Here is a 22,091-nt window from a genome sequence, read left to right as displayed (position 1 = left end):
TGGTGGTGGTGGTGTTGGTGGTGGTGTTGGTGGTGGTGTTGGTGGTGTTGGTGGTAGTGGTGGTGGTGGTGTTGGTGGTGTTGGTGGTGGTGTTGGTGGTGGTGTTGGTGGTGGTGTTGGTGGTGTTGGTGGTGGTGTTGGTGGTGGTGTTGGTGGTGGTGGTGTTGGTGGTGTTGGTGGTGGTGATGGTGGTGGTGTTGGTGGTGTTGGTGGTGGTGTTGGTGGTGGTGTTGGTGGTGTTGGTGGTGGTGGTGTTGGTGGTGTTGGTGGTGTTGGTGGTAGTGGTGGTGGTGTTGGTGGTGGTGTTGGTGGTGGTGTTGGTGGTGGTGTTGGTGGTGTTGGTGGTGAGGCACGCGAGGTTCTAACACTTGGCCTGCGTTCGCTAGGCAGCACAGCCAGAAAAGGAGGGGGGAGGGGGTAAGGGGGGGGGGAGGGGGTAAGGGGGGGAGGGGTGGGGGGAGGGGTGGGGGGAGGAGTGAGGGGAGGGGTTAAGGGTGGGGGAGGGGTGGGGGGAGGGGGTAGGAGGGGTAGGGAAGGGGGATAGGAGTGGGGTGGAGGGAGTCGAGGAATCGATTATTTCTACGATTCCCGCCCCTAGGAATAAGTTATCATTAAATCGATTCACCCCCTACCACCCCACCACTTGCACACCGAGCATAGAATCGCTACCTCGACGACTCCACCCCCCTTAAATCGATTCACTATTCCGGGATTCACACTCCCACCAGCCAATAATCGATTCACTATGTCGACGAGTCCACCCCCTAGGAATCGATCCACAATCACGACGGCTCCGCCCCCTATTAAGAGATTTCATTTCCTCGGCGATTCCTCCTCCTTAGAATCTATTCATGATATCGACGATTTACTCTCCCGCCCGCTGTATCGTTTACGAAGAATCGATTCTTCATCACGCTGTCCCCAATGCTCCAAACACGCACGAATCGATTCCCGTAAGGATTTTTTTGTGCGATTCTTGCTATGAAGCGCAGGCAGAATCGATTCAGAATCAATATTCCAGGAATCTGAAACTTACGGGAATCGGAATCAGAAATCTTTGTATTTTGAATGACTGCAGGAGCAATCCGATGAGCTGGAAAGCTCTTTGCCGTCTACTCTAAACCACTTTTTATTATTTCGCCAGGTCCAAGGGCCCCCCCTCCCCCCTCCCCCCCCACGGCGAGCTGCTGCGTAGTAGCTCTTTGTTTCGGACAAAGCCACCTGGGCCATCGCCACAATGGTGGCAAGGTTTAATTTAATTTAATTTGGTTTAGCCCTGTGAGCCATTCGGCCCTTCGACCGGGTGCAACAGGCAACTGAAACGAAAAAAAACACCAACGAGAGAGAGAAAAAAAAACATCTTAAAGTGGCTTTGTCAACGAGGGAGGCTGCTGATGCCATCATCACCGTCACCCGCGCGGGGCATTTGAACCTCATGGCTGGGACACCCCGTAATTAATCAACCCATTTATTTATTTATTTTTGTGTGTGGGGGGGGGGGGGGCCACTACCGTCACCCCCCACCGCGGTGCACCGGACGAGGACCATTCTGCCGCCATGTCCAAGCGCAGCGAGAACAAACGGGCGGCGGAGCTGAACAAGCGAATGCATTCCTTGCTCGGGTATGGGCAGGCCCATTGGCGCTCGCTGCCGGCGTCCACCTTCGGCGAGTCGCTGGCCGCTCTCGAGGACTTCAGGAGGGCGTTCGGCGGCAATGCCGTCGCGAGCCGGTGGATGGAGCGCATCATCGAGTTTGTCAGCCTTTCCAGCGGCACGTTCCCGGCGGCAGCGGCGTCTTGCCCGACATCGTCGTCATCGTCGTCTTCATCGTCATCATCGTCATCATCATCGGTGACGGCATCGACGCCGGTGGCTACGCCGTCTGCCGTGACGTCGCTCCCGCCCTCGCAGCTGCCGACCCTCCCCGGCAGCGGCGGTTCGCGGCCCAGCGTCCCCGCGCCCCGTCAGGCTCGCGGACGTCGCGACCGCAAGGAGGCCGCGATGGCCCGAGCCGTCAGCATTCTCGGCGACGACGCCGTCCGCAGCATTCGCGACGAGTGGCGCTCGACGGAGGCGGCCCGGGGCGGATCCGAGTGGCGGCAGTCGGAGAGGATCGTCCTGCAGATGCTTCAGCGGGGCCTGTCGGAGAGGGTGATCCGCGCGGTCATCCCGGTCGGCGGCTCCCGCGTCCACCGCCTGCGGAAGGCCCTCGAGAGCGGCGTGGAAACGTCGCGCGCGAGGCGCCCGCCAAGGGTCCCGCATCACGCGCTCGCCGCCGACGACCTCGAGGCCATCAGGGAGAGCGCCTGCGCGTGGGAGGTCGAGGACGACTTTCCCTGCTCCCACCGTCGGCCTCGGCAGTACTCGGTTGAGCCCAACGTCACCTGGACCGAGCTCTATCGCCGGTACAAGGCCAATTTGGATGCCGTCGAGGGCAGCCGGGTCGTGTCGTATTCGCGCTGGATCCAGTACGTCCACGTGTTCTACCCCGGGCTCCGCTTGGCACGCACCGCGGACGACGCCTGCGACTGCTGCGCCCGCCTCGACGCCCGGCTCGCGCGCGGGGATCTCCCGGCGGACGAGCGCGAGCGCCTGCTGCAGGAGAAGAATTTGCCTCTCGCCGCGGCGGTCGCCCAGCGCCGGACGGTGTCCGCTTTCGTGAGGGAGTACGTCGAGCGGCACGCTCCCGGCCAGGACGTCCCGGCCGCCGTCGTTCCGGACCACTGCGACGACGGCGAGCCCGGCGCCGCCGACTCTGCCCGCGGACCGAGCCGCCCGCCGACCGTTCGGGTTCAGGTTGAGGGCTTTGGCGGGAGCTTCGCCATGCCGCACTGCGGCCACGTGCGGCCGTCCGCCGATCGCTTCGACTCGAGCCTGGCGCTGCGGAATTTCGTGCTGGCGGACGTCACGAGCGGCGTCAACAGCGTGATCTTCTACGACGAGCGTGGCCAAGGGAAGGACGCGGACGCGCTGTGCAGCCTCCGCTTCGTGCACCACATGCGGCTGCTCGGCAGGCGCCCGGGCGCGATGCCCACGACGCTGGTGGCCATTCTGGACAACCGCGTTGGCCAGGACAAGTCTCAAGTGGCGTTCATGTTCTTTGCGCTGCTGTCGGTCTTGTTCTACCGCAAAGTCGTTCTGTTGTACCTCCCGCCGGGCCACTCGCACAACCAGGCCGATAGGGTCGTCGCGTGGTGTCGCAATGCGATGAGGGGCAAGAACTTCTACACGCCGTGGGAAGTCGTCGACGCCGTCAACCTGATCAGCGGCGTCGAGGCGACGTTCTTCGACCATCGCGATGCCCAGCGCCCTTTCTACACGGGCTGGGAGAGTCTCCTGAAGAGGCACTTCAGGCCGATGCCGCCCCGATACGCGTCCAACTACTTCTTCGAGGTCGATGAAGGAGCGCTTCGCATGAGGCACCTGAGCTCGACTCCGGACGACGAGGTCACCTGCGTCCCGCTGGTCGCGCCGGGGAACGTCGACCTGCTTCGGCGATCCGTTCTGCGGGATATTTTTGGCGCCGACGTCGACACGATCGAGCAGGGGACGCTCGAGTCGGTCCGACTGCCGACTGCCCCCGTCGGCGGCCTGTCGGCCGAGCGGCTGGCCTCGCTGTCCAAGAAGTACTTCTCGATTCCGCCCGAGCACTTGCCGTACTACCCGGCCGCCCCGGGCGATGCCGGCCCGCAGATCGACGGCCGTCCGGTGCCCGAAGGAGGCCCCGGTCGCGCGACGAAGCGAAAGCTCGCCGCCGTTGACGCGACGGTGGGGCCGGCCGCTGAGATCGGTCCGGCAGCCAAGGCGAAATGAGAGCAGCTCCACCAAGTCGCTGATAGCATCGTCATCGTCATCATCATCATCGTCATCGTCGTCATCATCATCGTCATCGTCATTATCGTCATCATCGTCGTAATCGTCGTCATCGTCATCATCGTCATCGTCGTCATCATCGTCATCGTCGTCATCATCGTCATCGTCGTCGTCGCCACCACCGTGGGAATGTAGAGCTGCCAAAATAATCTAAACATAGCCTGTTAACAGGCTGTCAGGGCAAGTGATAATTTATACTGCGGCAGGAGTAGGAAATCTGAAACGCTGTAAAGCTCTTTGTTTAGAGATGTTCCAGTAGGAGGCACACGGGGTCGGAACGTTGCAACACAAATATCAAGACACAAAACAACACCGAAAGGAGTACAAAGCCATAGGAAGGGTAAACACATCACTTTAAATATATTTACACAATTAAAACGACAACTACTTGTAAATTTTGGTTTAAAGCTTTCGTGACTGCAGGGATTCATATTCTTGGTTCTGTCGGTAAAGTCACGTAGAAGGGAAACAATAAAATAATAAAAATATAAATCAATAAAATTCTCACGACGTTTCGACTGCAAAACGAGCAATCATCATCAGGTGTGAAAACCACAGCAAGAAAATTGAATACTCACTAGAGGATATTAATATTGTTTGAGGATATTAATATCAATTTAGAATATTCATATTATTATAAGATATTAATTAGACTACCCTTTGTGGTCAGGTCGCGAGCTGAAATGTTTTATAGCAGCTCAGTGGGGTCTTAACCTGATGAAGTAAAATAAATAAAACTAGTTTCTAGTTTAGTTTCATCAGCAGTCGCAGAGGCAGGCAATTGGCTTGAACCAGAGGGGGGCGCCACGGTGGCTAGGAGATGTTAACCACCTCGCCTGGGTTACAGGAGGTCGTGGGTTCCATCCCAATTCTGACTATGCCTGCTGCTGTATATCTGGAGTCTGTGTCTCTCTCTCCCTCTGATGGGATGTTAACTCCCTCGCCTGGTTTACAGGAGGTCGTGGGTTCCATCCTGACACTGACCGAGTCTGCTGCTGCTGTATATTTGGAGTCTGGTGGTGTTGGTGGTGGTGGTGTTGGTGGTGGTGGTGTTGGTGGTGTTGGTGGTGGTGTTGGTGGTGTTGGTGGTGGTGTTGGTGGTGGTGTTGGTGGTGGTGTTGGTGGTGGTGTTGGTGGTGATGTTGGTGGTGGTGTTGGTGGTGGTGGTGGTGTTGGTGGTGGTGTTGGTGGTGTTGGTGGTAGTGGTGGTGTTGGTGTTGGTGGTGTTGGTGGTGGTGGTGTTGGTGGTGGTGGTGTTGGTGTTGTTGGTGGTGGTGTTGGTGGTGTTGGTGGTAGTGGTGGTGTTGGTGTTGGTGTTGTTGGTGGTGGTGTTGGTGGTGTTGGTGTTGTTGGTGGTGGTGTTGGTGGTGTTGGTGGTAGTGGTGGTGTTGGTGTTGGTGGTGTTGGTGGTAGTGGTGGTGTTGGTGTTGGTGGTAGTGGTGGTGTTGGTGTTGGTGGTGTTGGTGGTGTTGGTGGTGGTGGTGTTGGTGGTGGTGTTGGTGGTGTTGGTGGTAGTGGTGGTGTTGGTGGTGTTGGTGGTAGTGGTGGTGTTGGTGTTGGTGGTGTTGGTGGTGGTGGTGTTGGTGGTGGTGGTGTTGGTGTTGTTGGTGGTGGTGGTAGTGGTGGTGTTGGTGTTGTTGGTGGTGGTGTTGGTGGTGTTGGTGTTGGTGGTGTTGGTGGTGGTGGTGGTGTTGGTGGTGGTGTTGGTGGTGGTGGTGGTGTTGGTGGTGGTGTTGGTGGTGTTGGTGGTAGTGGTGGTGTTGGTGGTGTTGGTGGTGGTGTTGGTGGTGTTGGTGGTGGTGTTGGTGGTGTTGGTGGTAGTGGTGGTGTTGGTGGTGGTGGTGGTGTTGGTAGTGGTGTTGGTGGTATTGGTGGTGGTGGTGGTGGTGTTGGTGGTGTTGGTGTTGGTGGTGGTGTTGGTGGTGGTGGTGTTGGTGGTGGTGTTGGTGGTGTTGGTGGTAGTGGTGGTGTTGGTGGTGGTGTTGGTGGTGTTGGTGGTGTTGGTGTTGGTGGTGTTGGTGGTGTTGGTGGTAGTGGTGGTGTTGGTGGTGGTGGTGGTGTTGGTAGTGGTGTTGGTGGTATTGGTGGTGGTGGTGGTGGTGTTGGTGGTGTTGGTGTTGGTGGTGGTGTTGGTGTTGGTGGTGGTGTTGGTGGTGGTGGTGTTGGTGGTGTTGGTGTTGGTGGTGTTGGTGGTGTTGGTGGTAGTGGTGGTGTTGGTGGTGGTGGTGTTGGTGTTGATGTTGGTGGTGTTGGTGGTGGTGTTGGTGGTGTTGGTGGTGTTGGTGGTGGTGGTCGTGGTGGTGTTAGTGGTGTTGGTGGTGGTGGTGTTGGTGGTAGTGGTGGTGGTGGTGTTGGTGGTGGTGTTGGTGGTGGTGTTGGTGGTGGTGTTGGTGGTGTTGGTGGTGGTGGTGGTGTTGGTGGTGGTGTTGGTGGTGGTGTTGGTGGTGTTGGTGGTGGTGTTGGTGGTGGTGGTGGTGGTGTTGGTGGTGTTGGTGGTGGTGGTGTTGGTGGTAGTGGTGTTGGTGGTGGTGGTGTTGGTGGTGGTGTTGGTGGTGGTGTTGGTGGTGTTGGTGGTAGTGGTGTTGGTGGTGGTGGTGTTGGTGGTAGTGGTGTTGGTGGTGGTGGTGTTGGTGGTGGTGGTGTTGGTGGTGTTGGTGGTAGTGGTGGTGTTGGTGGTGGTGTTGGTGGTGTTGGTGGTGAGGCACGCGAGGTTCTAACACTTGGCCTGCGTTCGCTAGGCAGCACAGCCAGAAAAGGAGGGGGGAGGGGGTAAGGGGGGGGGAGGGGTGGAGGAGGGGTGGGGGGAGGGGTGGGGTTAAGGGTGGGGGAGGGGGAGGGGTGGGGGTAGGAGGGGTAGGGAAGGGGGATAGGAGTGGGGTGGAGGGAGTCGAGGAATCGATTATTTCTACGATTCACGCCCCTAGGAATAAGTTATCATTAAATCGATTCACCCCCTACCACCCCACCACTTGCACACCGAGCATAGAATCGCTACCTCGACGATTCCACCCCCCTTAAATCGATTCACTATTCCGGGATTCACACTCCCACCAGCCAACAATCGATTCACTATGTCGACGAGTCCACCCCCTAGAAATCGATCCACAATCACGACGGCTCCGCCCCCTATTAAGCGATTTAATTTCCTCGGCGATTCCTCCTCCTTAGAATCTATTCATGATATCGACGATTTACTCTCCCGCCCGCTGTATCGTTTACGAAGAATCGATTCTTCATCACGCTGTCCCCAATCCTCCAAACACGCACGAATCGATTCCCGTGAGGATTTTTTTGTGCGATTCTAGCTATGAAGTGCAGGCAGAATCGATTCAGAATCAATATTCCAGGAATCTGAAACTTACGGGAATCGGAATCAGAAATCTTTGTATTTTGAATGACTGCAGGAGCAATCCGATGAGCTGGAAAGCTCTTTGCCGTCTACTCTAAACCACTTTTTATTATTTCGCCAGGTCCAAGGGCCCCCCCTCCCCCCCATCCCCCCCTACGGTGAGCTGCTGCGTAGTAGCTCTTTGTTTCGGACAAAGCCACCTGGGCCATCGCCACAATGGTGGCAAGGTTTAATTTAATTCAATTCCATTTGGTTTAGCCCTGTGAGCCATTCGGCCCTTCGACCGGGTGCAACAGGCAACTGAAACGAAAAAAAAACACCAACGAGAGAGGGAAAAAAAAACATCTTAAAGTGGCTTTGTCAACGAGGGAGGCTGCTGATGCCATCATCACCGTCACCCACGCGGGGCATTTGAACCTCATGGCTGGGACACCCCGTAATTAATTAACCCATTTATTTATTTATTTTTGTGTGTGGGGGGGGGGGGGCGACTACCGTCACACCCCCACCGCGGTGCACCGGACGAGGACCATTCTGCCGCCATGTCCAAGCGCAGCGAGAACAAACGGGCGGCGGAGCTGAACAAGCGAATGCATTCCTTGCTCGGGTATGGGCAGGCCCATTGGCGCTCGCTGCCGGCGTCCACCTTCGGCGAGTCGCTGGCCGCTCTCGAGGACTTCAGGAGGGCGTTCGGCGGCAATGCCGTCGCGAGCCGGTGGATGGAGCGCATCATCGAGTTTGTCAGCCTTTCCAGCGGCACGTTCCCGGCGGCAGCGGCGTCTTGCCCGACATCATCATCGTCGTCATCGTCATCGTCGTCATCATCGTCATCATCGTCATCATCGGCGGTGACGGCATCGACGCCGGTGGCTACGCCGTCTGCCGTGACGTCGCTCCCGCCCTCGCAGCTGCCGACCCTCCCCGGCAGCGGCGGTTCGCGGCCCAGCGTCCCCGCGCCCCGTCAGGCTCGCGGACGTCGCGACCGCAAGGAGGCCGCGATGGCCCGAGCCGTCAGCATTCTCGGCGACGACGCCGTCCGCAGCATTCGCGACGAGTGGCGCTCGACGGAGGCGGCCCGGGGCGGATCCGAGTGGCGGCAGTCGGAGAGGATCGTCCTGCAGATGCTTCAGCGGGGCCTGTCGGAGAGGGTGATCCGCGCGGTCATCCCGGTCGGCGGCTCCCGCGTCCACCGCCTGCGGAAGGCCCTCGAGAGCGGCGTGGAAACGTCGCGCGCGAGGCGCCCGCCAAGGGTCCCGCATCACGCGCTCGCCGCCGACGACCTCGAGGCCATCAGGGAGAGCGCCTGCGCGTGGGAGGTCGAGGACGACTTTCCCTGCTCCCACCGTCGGCCTCGGCAGTACTCGGTTGAGCCCAACGTCACCTGGACCGAGCTCTATCGCCGGTACAAGGCCAATTTGGATGCCGTCGAGGGCAGCCGGGTCGTGTCGTATTCGCGCTGGATCCAGTACGTCCACGTGTTCTACCCCGGGCTCCGCTTGGCACGCACCGCGGACGACGCCTGCGACTGCTGCGCCCGCCTCGACGCCCGGCTCGCGCGCGGGGATCTCCCGGCGGACGAGCGCGAGCGCCTGCTGCAGGAGAAGAATTTGCCTCTCGCCGCGGCGGTCGCCCAGCGCCGGACGGTGTCCGCTTTCGTGAGGGAGTACGTCGAGCGGCACGCTCCCGGCCAGGACGTCCCGGCCGCCGTCGTTCCGGACCACTGCGACGACGGCGAGCCCGGCGCCGCCGACTCTGCCCGCGGACCGAGCCGCCCGCCGACCGTTCGGGTTCAGGTTGAGGGCTTTGGCGGGAGCTTCGCCATGCCGCACTGCGGCCACGTGCGGCCGTCCGCCGATCGCTTCGACTCGAGCCTGGCGCTGCGGAATTTCGTGCTGGCGGACGTCACGAGCGGCGTCAACAGCGTGATCTTCTACGACGAGCGTGGCCAAGGGAAGGACGCGGACGCGCTGTGCAGCCTCCGCTTCGTGCACCACATGCGGCTGCTCGGCAGGCGCCCGGGCGCGATGCCCACGACGCTGGTGGCCATTCTGGACAACCGCGTTGGCCAGGACAAGTCTCAAGTGGCGTTCATGTTCTTTGCGCTGCTGTCGGTCTTGTTCTACCGCAAAGTCGTTCTGTTGTACCTCCCGCCGGGCCACTCGCACAACCAGGCCGATAGGGTCGTCGCGTGGTGTCGCAATGCGATGAGGGGCAAGAACTTCTACACGCCGTGGGAAGTCGTCGACGCCGTCAACCTGATCAGCGGCGTCGAGGCGACGTTCTTCGACCATCGCGATGCCCAGCGCCCTTTCTACACGGGCTGGGAGAGTCTCCTGAAGAGGCACTTCAGGCCGATGCCGCCCCGATACGCGTCCAACTACTTCTTCGAGGTCGATGAAGGAGCGCTTCGCATGAGGCACCTGAGCTCGACTCCGGACGACGAGGTCACCTGCGTCCCGCTGGTCGCGCCGGGGAACGTCGACCTGCTTCGGCGATCCGTTCTGCGGGATATTTTTGGCGCCGACGTCGACACGATCGAGCAGGGGACGCTCGAGTCGGTCCGACTGCCGACTGCCCCCGTCGGCGGCCTGTCGGCCGAGCGGCTGGCCTCGCTGTCCAAGAAGTACTTCTCGATTCCGCCCGAGCACTTGCCGTACTACCCGGCCGCCCCGGGCGATGCCGGCCCGCAGATCGACGGCCGTCCGGTGCCCGAAGGAGGCCCCGGTCGCGCGACGAAGCGAAAGCTCGCCGCCGTTGACGCGACGGTGGGGCCGGCCGCTGAGATCGGTCCGGCAGCCAAGGCGAAATGAGAGCAGCTCCACCAAGTCGCTGATAGCATCATCGTCGTCATCGTCATCATCATCATCGTCATCATCATCATCGTCATCATCGTCATCGTCGTCATCGTCATCGTCGTCGTCGCCACCACCGTGGGAATGTAGAGCTGCCAAAATAATCTAAACATAGCCTGTTAACAGGCTGTCAGGGCAAGTGATAATTTAAACTGCGGCAGGAGTAGGCAATCTGAAACGCTCTAAAGCTCTTTGTTTAGACCTCCTTTTGCCAGTACCAAAATGTAATAATAATAGGGGTTTTCCCCTTTTTTCTGGCAACAAAACTGAAACCTTTTTTGTTTACGAGGATTCATGTTTACTGCATCAACCACAAAACCTGCAGTCAAAATGCAAACACAAAACGTACTATGATAATATATGATGATGCATTGTCCTTGAAACTGATTGGTCCACACCAAGGGACGGCTTTCTTTTGAGCCTCGACCACCAATTGGTGCTCGACCAGATAACGCCAAAAGGCGTCACACAGCTCAAAGACAATGCCGCTAGCAAAGTAATGAGGGCTCGGGGTGAGCGTCTACATCATCATTAGTCCTCTAATGATGTAGACCTCTAATGATGTAGACGCTCACCCCGAGCCCTCATTACTTTGATAGCGGCATTGTCTTTGAGCTGTGTGACGCCTTTTGACGTCATCTGGTCGAGCACCAATTGGGTCGAGGCTCAAAAGAAAGCCGTCCCTTGGTGTGGACCAATCAGATTCAAGGACAATGCCACCATCATATATTATAATAGTGTAATTTGTGTTTGCATTTTGACTGCAGGTATTGTGGTTAATGCAGTAAACATGAATCCTTGTAAAAAAAGATTTATGATGTATTAATGATGTAAAGCTCTTTGTTTAGAGATGCTCCAGTAGGAGGCACACGGGGTCGGAACGTTACAAGAACAAACAATATCAGACACGAACAACACCGATAGGAGTACAATGCAATAGGAGGGGTAAAGACGTCACTTTAAATATATTTACACATTTTAAACAGCTATTTGTAACGATGAAATCGAGGATTCGATTCCGGAATCCTAAACAATATTTTGTTGAAATCGATTCTTTCTATTAGGTTGGATTCAATCGACCGATTCCGACTTTTAGATTATTGCCAAGAAATATCGAATTCGATTCCTCGTTTTGGATTCAATGGAGCGAATCGTATCGCTTCTACTTTATTCTTAACGAAATAAATAAATAATATAGCATTATTACTATTAATCAAATAAGATATTAATATAGAATGGTGTAGGATATTAATATCAATATACATCAATATAGGATAATATTATTACAGGATATTAATCTCAATATAGGATATTAATATAGCACATTAATACCCACTAGAATATATTAATATCATTATAAGATATTAATTAGACTACCCTTTTGTGGTCTTGTCGCGAGCTGAAATGTTGTATAACAGCTCAGCGGGGTCTTAACCTGATGAAGTAAAATAAATAAAAACTAAATTTTGATTTAAATTTTGATTTAAAGAATATGAAATAAAAACTAGTTTCTATTCTTAGTTTCATCAGCAGTCGCAGAGGCAAGCAATTGGCTTGAACCAGAGGGGGGCGCCACGGTGGCTAGGAGATGTTAACCAAGTCGCCCGGGATACAGGAGGTCGTGGGTTCCATCCCGATTCTGACTATGCCTGCTGCTGTATATCTGGAGTCTGTGTCTCTCTCTGATGGGATGTTAACTCCCTCGCCTGGGCTACAGGAGGTCGTGGGTTCAATCCCAATTCTGACTGCCTGCTGCTGTATATCTGGAGTCTGTGTCTCTATCTCTCTCCCTCTGATGGGATGTTAACTCCCTCGCCTGGTTTACAGGAGGTCGTGGGTTCCATCCCGACACTGACCGAGTCTGCTGCTACCGCTGTATATTTGGAGTCTGCGTCTCTCTCTCTCTCCCATCGATGAGATGTTCACTACCTCATCTGGTGTGAAGGTCGTGGGTTCCATCCCGACCCTGGCCGTGTCTGCTGCTGCTGCTGTATATTTGGGGTCTGCGTCTCTCTCTCTCCCCTGTGGTGGTCACTGCGTGGATTTTTCTCCGGGTCACCTCCCGTTTGTTTCCCTCCGCATTTAAAATCGAGTCACTAGGCTGCTGCTATACATGTCCACGTGATGATGATGATGGTGATGATATCAGCCAGTTGGTTGAGCTGCCATCACTTGTGATGGCGAGGTCGCTTCTGATAAAGAGCCACACAGTTGCTCAGTGGGGCCTTGCACCTGGTGCACTTAAAAGGTCGTGAGCATTTTATTGTCTTATTTTGTTTTATTGTTTTGTTCTCATTCTACGTGGTGGTGGTGGTGACTTTACCGAAAGAACCAAGAAGATGAATCCTTGCAGTCACGAAAGCTTTAAATGGAAAAGTCGTTTAGTAGTTTAACACGCAGCAGGCTTTCGCGACCAATATTATTCATGATAAACGTTTTTGGGTTAGATCGCGTTATTTATAAATGTGTCGTAAGCCTCCACCACCCGACACGGCCAATCAGTAAAAAAAGTGTCACGTTGACAAAAGACAAATTAGTTCACTACTTTAGCCCACCGGTGTGCTGAAGAGTGAATCCACAACATTAAAAAAGTTTCGAGTACGACGTTTCGCGAGTAATTACAGCCAGCATCATCGGGCAATTCGCCAGAATATCCGATAGCAGTGATCACATATTATTATGAGTAGTTTTAGTAGTTTAGTTTCATCAGTAGCAGAGTCAGGCAATTTGCTGGAATCAATGCTGAAGTGTCCCAGGTGTTTAAAGGCAAGGACCGGGTTTTCGACATTCAGTATCTCATCAGCAGCAGCAGTCTGGCAATTTTCTTCACCCAATGCTGGTGAACTGCCCGAGTTGTTTAAAGGCAAGGACCGGGTTTTCGACATTCAGTGTCTCATCAGCGGTAGCAGCAGAGTCTGGGCTTATTTGCTTCAACCAGATGTTCATAGGCGAGGGAGCCGTCTCCATCATAACGTGGCGGGGGTGGTGGTGTCCGAGTTTGCCACCAGGTTGTTGGCAGCGCCGGACTTGACTCCGAGCTAATAGTGCTCTGGTACTCGGCATCGTCCTTGTTACTGGTCGCCTGTTGGCGTTGTTCTCTGGTCTCCTGACACTGGTGGTAAGACACGCCATAGAGAAGGACGTGTGGTAGACCAATCGGTTGCAAAGACAAATGCGTACGTTGTTATGACCAGAGCCACGTTTGTTTGGGATGTTGTGCCACAAGTATCACGTCTTTGGTTAGTGCAGTACTTGCTGCCTTGAATCTGTGCGTGTCTCTCTGGTCTATTTCTGTATGCATCCGCGTGTATTTATGTATGTTTTGTGATGAGCGGTAGTGCAGCGGTTAGCGGTGTCCCGCTACAAACCCGGCGATTATATGAGTCGGTCCTGGGCCTCCCCTAGGTCGACTCAGCATCAAAATAGTACCTGATGCGATGTGTAAACATCACCACTGGGGGAGACAAAGGCGGCCGGGCGTGTTGTTGGCCACCCACCCCATCGTGTGCCGTGCCGGCCTTCATAGGTGCTCGCTAACGGCACTTGCCCCTGCAAGTCTTTTCATGCTACACGGGGAAACTTTTGTCCTTGTTATTTGGCACTTGAACATCTTAATGCATCTCGTGAGTTTCATTGCGAGAAAGGGTAATACAGGTCTAACACGTAGCAGGCTTTCGCGACGAATATCATCCATAATAGTTTTTTTGGGGGGGGTTAGATCACGTAAATATATCGCAACTCAGATTGTAAATGTTGTGGCTTGGCTCTCCAACACACAACCGGTGTTGCCGTGCTAGTATACTACACTATACACTACTATACACTATACACTACTACACTATACACTACTATACACTATACACTACTATACACTACACTATACACTTCTATACACTATACACTACTATACACTACTATACACTTTACACTACTACACTATACACTACACTATTATACACTACACTATACACTACTATACACTACACTATACTCTACTATACACTATACACTACACTATGCACTACTATACACTACACTATACACTACTATACACTACACTATACACTACTATACACTATACACTACATTATACACTACTATACACTACACTATACACTACACTATACACTACTATACACTACACTATACTCTACTATACACTACACTATGCACTACTATACACTACACTATACACTACTATACACTACACTATACACTACTATACACTATACACTACACTATACACTACTATACACTACACTATACACTACACTATACACTGGTGCTGTACTAGTGACGAATTTGGCCACGTTCTGTTCACGTGACAACCCTTGCTAGTTGGCTGTGTCGGGTGGTGGCGGGTTTGAACGACACAACATTTATATACTCACACGATATAACCCCCGAGAAACATCTCTATGAAGGGTAATGAAGCCTCCCCTTATGTAAACGTGAAGTACCTTCTTGGCCCAGTCAGACTGCCTTCCGACATGCTCCGTTGCTCAACCTTCCGCGAATTTTTCGCGATTCTCAAGCATCCTCGATCCGTTTGATTTACTTCATCCTTACGGAACGCGAAAAAAGGCGTAAGAAACCTTTTTTTAAAACACCGAACATTGTACCCGATACACGATTTGGTAGTTGATTTCGATGTGCTCTTTGTATTCGCCGTCTTAAACCGAAATAATAACAGCTTCATGTCGGACCCTTGGTCAGGAACGTAACCCCCGCATCGCGTGGTCGTTTCTCTGGGAGAATGGGTCTCGATTTGCGTCGTTTCGACACCGCATCGCCTTTTTACACGCTTTCTTTTAACTCACTCTGTCTGTTGTTTTCATTGTCGTTGTTGTTGTTGTCATTGTTGTATCCTCAAATGTTGTAACTCAATTATTAACCCACTTCCCAATGCGGTATCCACTGCAAAGTTGGTATGCTTATGTCATACTGATGACAATACTAGATTCCATCATAAAAAATGAAAAATAGATATTTTTAAAAATTATTTTTTTAAAATTTCGATTTAAAGCTTTTCGTGACTGCAAGGATTTCATCTTCTTTGGTTCTTTCGGTAAAGTCGCCACCACCACGTAGAGTGAGAATAAAATAATAAATTGATAAAATAAAATAACACAATAAAATTCTCACGACATTTCGGCCACAACACAAGCGGCCTTCTTCTTTCACCTGAAGAAGGCCGCTTGTGTTGTGGCCGAAACGTCGTGAGAATTTGATTGTGTTATTTTATTTCATTATTTTTTTAATGTTATGTTTCGGCTTGGGTCTAATTGTCCACTGCTCAACTGACGTTGGCTGTCATTGGCCACGGGGGTCCCCTCACGTTGTGGCAAAGCTTCGGGGGCCGCTTCCTGGATCCGTGGTGGAGTTCTGCCATTACTGGTACGGTACATTTCATTAAAAAGCGTGTTTAAGAAAAAAAAAAGTTTTTTTTTAAAAAAAAATATTTACTTTTTTGGTGGTACGTCACCACGTGACGCAGGACCGGGGACCGCGTGTCCGGGAGCAGTCCCCCACTTACGAACGCGTCCCCTGAGACCCCCCACGGCCCTGCTGCTAAGTCGAGCGGTTCGTAAGTTGGAACACAATGAATGCGTGCCACGTTTAAATGCGGGCACGGTCAGCGTTAGAAAATGTGCGTGCGTACGTACGTACATAATGTTGATACATGATGCCTTCAATAAAGGTGTCAGTTTTTGTGCCAGTTAAAAGGGTAAAAACCTATTCCTATAATATTCATAATAAAGGTGTTTTTTTTTGGGTTAGATCGCGTTTATTTATGAATGTGTCGTAACCCTCCACCACCCGACACGGCCAATCAGCAAAAAAAAAAGTGTCACGTGTGTTGTTGAAGAGTGAATCCACAACATTTACAGTTTGAGTTGTACTGTGATTCATATTCTTAGTTTTTTTCGGTAAAGTCACGTTGAAGGGAAACAACAAAATAATAATATATATTTTATTATTTTGTTATTTCCCTTCAACGTGACTTTACCGAAAAAACTAAGAATATGAATTACTGCAGTCACGAAAGCTTTAAATCAAAATTTTTGTACTGTGATGTTTCGCTGGTAAATACATCCAGCATCATCATCGGGCAATTCGCCAGAATGGTAAAGCCCTCTCCACTTGCTCCCGGTCTTAAATAGAACAGCAGCAGGGTGACGTCATCACTTAACTCATATCAGGCGCAGTGATTAGAGGCGGAGGGGGGGGGAGGTATTGTAATTATAAAATCGATTTAGTAATCAGTACGTTGAACTTCTGTCGAACCGTGCGTAGCCAACCCGTCGCTGATCGGAGGTGCGATGGGTGAAGGACAGCAAACTAAACAACAACAACAACGACAATCAGCTGTAAAGGAATGAGATCGTCAACGTAGGTGATGTAAAAGTGCACCATAGCTCCCGGCGGGGCGGGGGGGCGAGCGACTTTGTGGCGCGCGTGTGTATGTGTATGTGTGTGTATGTGTGTGTATGTGTATGTGTGTGACCCCGATAACAACGCCTCTGGCGCTGTATTCGTCCCCGTCTGGCAAGCGGAAGGCAATGCAGCTCGACGAGCATCCGGAAGGACCACGCTTGGGGTCTTGCAAAAAAAATGTGTTACGGTTCGTATATATATCGACATGTACGTATATATATATACATATATAATTTGCGAACGTGTGCGTCTGTTCAAAATGCTTAGAGTACTTGCCGACATGCATCAAAACTTGAAATTTGCCACGTGGGTACTTTCCGGACTGTGCACCATGCAAAAAAAAATTATAAGAGAAAAAAAAATCGACTTTGTACTTTTTGGGCGGGGAGGGGAGCAGTAAATGCATTGAATTTTTTTGCACGTGGAAGTGAACTGTGACGTCACATCTGTCATGTCACCCGCGCATGCGTGACGCGTGACGCGGCGTGCCTACTGACGTCACGCATCTCCCCTCCCTCCCCCCCACAAAACCCTCCGCGAGTAAAGTGCCATACGCACGTGTTGCAGGTCGAAGGCGTTCTTCGCGGAGCGTTAAGTTTATTATTTGAGTCTTTTACTGCCGTACGCACCCTGAAAGTTGCGTGGTGCGTCTGCAGCAGGAGCGCGCGTGTGTGTGTGTCTGTGTGTGTGTGTCTGTGTGTGTCTGTGTGTGTGTGTGTCTGTGTGTGTGTGTCTGTGTGTGTGTGTCTGTGTGTGTGTCTGTGTGTGTGTGTACCTATGGACGCGCGTTTGTGTGTGTGGGGGGGGAGCGGTGGTGTAGTGGTTAGCGCGCTGTGTGTGTGTGTTTGTGTCTGTGTGTGTGTGTCTGTGTGTGTGTCTGTGTGTGTGTCTCTGTGTGTGTCTCTGTGTGTGTCTGTGTGTGTCTCTGTGTGTGTCTCTGTGTGTGTCTGTGTGTATGTGTGTCTGTGTGTCTGTGTGTGTATGTGTGTATGTGTGTATCTGTGTGTGTATATGTGTGTGTGCGTGTGTCTGTGTGTGGGGGGAGCGGTAGTGTAGTGGTTAGCGCGCTGTGTGTGTCTGTGTGTGTGTCTGTGTGTCTGTGTGTATATGTGTGTGTGTCTGTGTGTGTCTGTGTGTATGTCTGTGTGTGTGTGTCTGTCTGTGTGTTTGTGTCTGTGTGTGTGTCTGTGTGTGTGTGTGTCTGGTGGACCCCCCTAATGGAACATCTTCGCCGGTTAGAAACATTTAGGCTGGCCTGCCTACGATCCATCCTGGGTTTAACCAGACTGGATTGTGTGAGGAGCTCACAAATCCTTGAAAGATCTGGGCAGGGTCCCATCGGTGAGCTCCTCCGGCAGGCAAGGCTGCGATGGCTGGGTCATGTAGCCCGCATGCCAAGCCACCGCATGCCGAAACAGCTTTTGTTTGGCCGGATTGAGGGGGCTAAACGGGCGCGGCACGGGCTAGAGAAGAGATGGAGTGATGTGGTACAGGAGGACGTGGAGCTGAGTGGACTTGCCGATGACTGGTACCAGCGGTGTCAAGATCGGCCTCTGTGGAGGAGGCTCGTGAAGGATGCTACTGGGCAGTTGGAGGCAGTCGCCCTCCAACAACAACGGAGGGCGGAGGAGCGACGCTCACAACAGCGAGCGGAGCGCCGGGTGGCTAAAGCACAGCAGGTTGGCACAGTAGGGGGCACAGGTGGTGCATCAGCCAGTCATCTCAGTCAGTCGACCCGTGGCACCTGGGTCTGCCCCGTGACCTCCTGCAAGCGGGCGTTCGACACTTCACGTGGCCTCAGGGTGCACATAGCCTGGCACAAGCGTCGTGGTGACGTCACCGCCACTTAGTGGCGAATGGCGGTTGTTGTGTGTCTGGTGCTCGCTAACAGCACTTGCCCCTACAGTCTGTTAAGGCTATACGGGGGATCTTTGTCTTTGTGTGTCTGTGTGTAGCGGTAGTGTAGTGGTTAGCGCGCTGTCTCTGTGTGTGTGTGTCTGTGTGTTTGTGTCTGTGTGTGTGTCTGTGTGTGTGTGTAGCGGTAGTGTAGTGGTTAGCGCTACGCTGCGCTACGAACCCGGCGACCCGAGTTTCGATTCCCGCTCACGGCCAACACCGGCGACGATTATTTGAACCGCTCCTGGGCCTCCCCTAGGTCGACTCAGCCTCAAACGAGTAACTGGTGTGGTGTGTGAACATCGCCACTGGGGAGACAAAGGCGGCCGGGCGTGGTGAATCCAAGTCCCGGGCAACGCCGGGTAGTTAAAGCTGGTATATGCATAAAAACAATGATTACCATTGTTAAACTCATGACTGAGAAGACGTACTGTACATTTGCACGTGGCAATGGAATAAAAAAAAACTGCTGTGAGGATGAGCGGAGTTTATCCTCCTTGACAACATCGGCGGCGAGGCATCGTGGCTCATTTGCGGCGGGCTACAGTGAGGCAAACAAGTATTTGATCCCCTGCTGATATTGTACGTTTGCCCACTGACAAAGAAATGATCAGCCTGTAATTTTAATGGTAGGTGCATTTGAACGGTGAGAGACAGCATAACAACAACAAAAATCCAGAAAAACGCATGTCAAAAATGTTATAAATTGATTTGCATTTTAATGAGGGAAATAAGTATTTGACCCCCTCTCAATCAGAAAGATTTCTGGCTCCCAGGTGTCTTTTATACAGGTAACGAGCTGAGATTAGGAGCACACTCTTAAAGGGAGTGCTTCTAATCTCAGCTTGTTACCTGTATAAAAGACACCTGTCCACAGAAGCAATCAATCAATCAGATTCCAAACTCTCCACCATGGCCAAGACCAAAGAGCTCTCCAAGGATGTCAGGGACAAGATTGTAGACCTACACAAGGCTGGAATGGGCTACAAGACCATTGCCAAGCAGCTTGGTGAGAAGGTGACAACAGTTGGTGCGATTATTCGCAAATGGAAGAAACACAAAAGAACTGTCAATCTCCCTCGGCCTGGGGCTCCATGCAAGATCTCACCTCGTGGAGTTGCAATGATCATGAGAACGGTGAGGAATCAGCCCAGAACTACACGGGAGGATCTTGTCAATGATCTCAAGGCAGCTGGGACCATAGTCACCAAGAAAACAATTGGTAACACACTACACCGTGAAGGACTGAAATCCTGCAGCGCCCGCAAGGTCCCCCTGCTCAAGAAAGCACATATACATGCCCGTCTGAAGTTTGCCAATGAACATCTGAATGATTCGGAGGACAACTGGGTGAAAGAGTTGTGGTCAGATGGGGCCAAAATGGAGCTCTTTGACATCAACTCAACTCGCCGTGTTTGGAGGAGGAGGAATGCTGCCTATGACCCCAAGAACACCATCCCCACCGTCAAACATGGAGGTGGAAACATTATGCTTTGGGGGTCTTTTTCTGCTAAGGGGACATGACAACATCACCGCATCAAAGGGACGATGGACGGGGCCATGTACCGTCAAATCTTGGGTGAGAACCTCTTTCCCTCAGCCAGGGCATTGAAAATAGGTCGTGGATGGGTATTCCAGCATGACAATGACCCAAAACACACCCAAAACACACGGCCAAGGCAACAAAGGAGTGGCTCAAGAAGAAGCACATTAAGGTCCTGGAGTGGCTTAGCCAGTCTCCAGACCTTAATCCCATAGAAAATCTGTGGAGGGAGCTGAAGGTTCGAGTTGCCAAACGTCAGCCTCGAAACCTAAATGACTTGGATGAGATCTGCAAAGTGGAGTGGGACAAAATCCCTCCTGAGATGTGTGCAAACCTGGTGGCCAACTACAAGAAACGTCTGACCTCTGTGATTGCCAACAAGGGTAATGCCACCAAGTACTAAGTCATGTTTTGCAGAGGGGTCAAATACTTATTTCCCTCATTAAAATGCAAATCAATTTATAAAAAAAATTACATGCGTTTTTCTGGATTTTGTTGTTGTTATTCTGTCTCTCACTGTTCAAATAAACCTACCATTAAAATTATAGACTGATCATTTCTTTGTCAGTGGGCAAACGTACAAAATCAGCTGGGGATCAAATACGTTTTTCCCTCGCTGTACCTGGTCCGCAGCTGCTACATGGAATGCTGTTGTCTCTGCTCATGAATGAGCCCTTGGGGCACAGATCGCACACCCCATTCCCTCCACCGCTTTTAAAGTCCATGACCTTGTACGTCGCTGAAGGAGGAGTCACCAACGACTACTGAGATCCACAACCCCATCATCATCATCAGCAACATCATCATCGGCATCAGCGGCAGCAGCAGACGAGAGGGGGAGGAGGAGGAGGAGCAGGATGAGGAGGAGGAGCAGGATGAGGAGGAGCAGGATGAGGAGCAGGATGAGGTGGAGGAGCAGGATGAGGAGGAGCAGGATGAGGAGGAGCAGGATGAGGAGGAGGAGCATGATGAGGAGGAGGATCAGGATGAGGAGGAGGTGCAGGATGAGGAGCAGGATGAGGAGGAGCAGGATGAGGAGGAGCATGATGAGGAGGAGGAGCATGATGAGGAGGAGGAGCAGGATGAGAAGGAGGAGCATGATGAGGAGGAGGAGCAGGATGAGGAGGAGCATGATGAGGAGGAGGAGCAGGATGAGGAGGAGGAGGAGGAGCAGGATGAGAAGGAGGAGCAGGATGAGGAGGAGCAGGATGAGGAGCAGGATGAGGAGGAGGAGCAGGATGAGGAGGAGGAGCAGGATGAAGAGGAGGAGGAGCAGGATGATGAGGAGGAGCAGGATGAGGAGCAGCAGGATGAGGAGGAGCAAGATGAGGAGGAGCAGGATGAGGAGGAGCAGGATGAGGAGGAGGAGCATGATGAGGAGGAGGAGCAGGATGAGAAGGAGGAGCATGATGAGGAGGAGGAGCAGGATGAGGAGGAGCATGATGAGGAGGAGGAGCAGGATGAGGAGGAGGAGGAGCAGGATGAGAAGGAGGAGCAGGATGAGGAGGAGCAGGATGAGGAGCAGGATGAGGAGGAGGAGCAGGATAAGGAGGAGGAGCAGGATGAAGAGGAGGAGGAGCAGGATGATGAGGAGGAGCAGGATGAGGAGCAGCAGGATGAGGAGGAGCAAGATGAGGAGGAGCAGGATGAGGAGGAGCAGGATGAGGAGGAGGAGGAGCAGGATGAGGAAGAGGAGCAGGATGAGGAGGAGCAGGATGAGGAGGAGCAGGATGAGGAGCAGGATGAGGAGCAGGATGAGGAGGAGGATGAGGAAGAGGAGCAGGATGAGGAGGAGCAGGATGAGGAGGAGCAGGATGAGAAGGAGGAGCATGATGAGGAGGAGGAGCAGGATGAGGAGCAGGATGAGGAGGAGCAGGAGGAGGAGCAGGAGGAGGAGGAGCAGGATGAGGAGGAGCAGGATGAGGAGGAGGAGCAGGATGAGGAGGAGCAGGATGAGGAGGAGGAGCATGATGAGGAGGAGGAGCAGGATGAGGAGCAGGATGAGGAGGAGCAGGATGAGGAGGAGGAGTAGGATGAGGAGGAGCAGGATGAGGAGGAGAAGCAGGATGAGGAGGAGCAGGATGAGGAGGAGGAGCAGGATGAGGAGGAGCAGGATGAGGAGCAGGATGAGGAGGAGGAG

At 53.0% G+C, this 22,091-nt stretch overlaps 2 protein-coding genes across 2 annotated transcripts; both read left to right on the top strand.

Moving 5' to 3' along the window:
* The first annotated feature begins 980 nt into the window (after nucleotides 1-980).
* Nucleotides 981-4,385, top strand: LOC116937607 (uncharacterized). The gene has a single exon (XM_032944758.2). It carries the CDS (start codon nucleotides 1,558-1,560, stop codon nucleotides 3,811-3,813), a length of 2,256 nt encoding a protein of 751 aa, XP_032800649.2. The 5' UTR covers nucleotides 981-1,557; the 3' UTR covers nucleotides 3,814-4,385.
* A 2,405-nt stretch (nucleotides 4,386-6,790) lies between these two features.
* Nucleotides 6,791-18,887, top strand: LOC142907996 (uncharacterized). The gene is made up of 2 exons (XM_076058117.1): nucleotides 6,791-11,904; nucleotides 12,020-18,887. Exon 1 carries the CDS (start codon nucleotides 7,765-7,767, stop codon nucleotides 10,030-10,032), a length of 2,268 nt encoding a protein of 755 aa, XP_075914232.1. The 5' UTR covers nucleotides 6,791-7,764; the 3' UTR covers nucleotides 10,033-11,904; nucleotides 12,020-18,887.
* Nucleotides 18,888-22,091: the final 3,204 nt, after the last annotated feature.

The sequence above is a fragment of the Petromyzon marinus genome, assembly GCF_048934315.1.
Source record: "Petromyzon marinus isolate PM22_M1 ecotype Great Lakes invasive population chromosome 68 unlocalized genomic scaffold, UKy_Petmar_22M1.pri1.0 chr68_unloc.1, whole genome shotgun sequence".
NCBI lineage: Eukaryota > Metazoa > Chordata > Hyperoartia > Petromyzontiformes > Petromyzontidae > Petromyzon > Petromyzon marinus.
Note: the sequence above shows the minus strand (reverse complement) of the source record. Positions and strands in the feature narration are given on the sequence as shown.

Bases quoted from the DNA above. Each gene is read 5' to 3' on its own strand.
- LOC142907996 (XM_076058117.1), top strand. From the start codon at position 7,765: ATGTCCAAGCGCAGCGAGAACAAACGGGCGGCGGAGCTGAACAAGCGA.
- LOC116937607 (XM_032944758.2), top strand. From the start codon at position 1,558: ATGTCCAAGCGCAGCGAGAACAAACGGGCGGCGGAGCTGAACAAGCGA.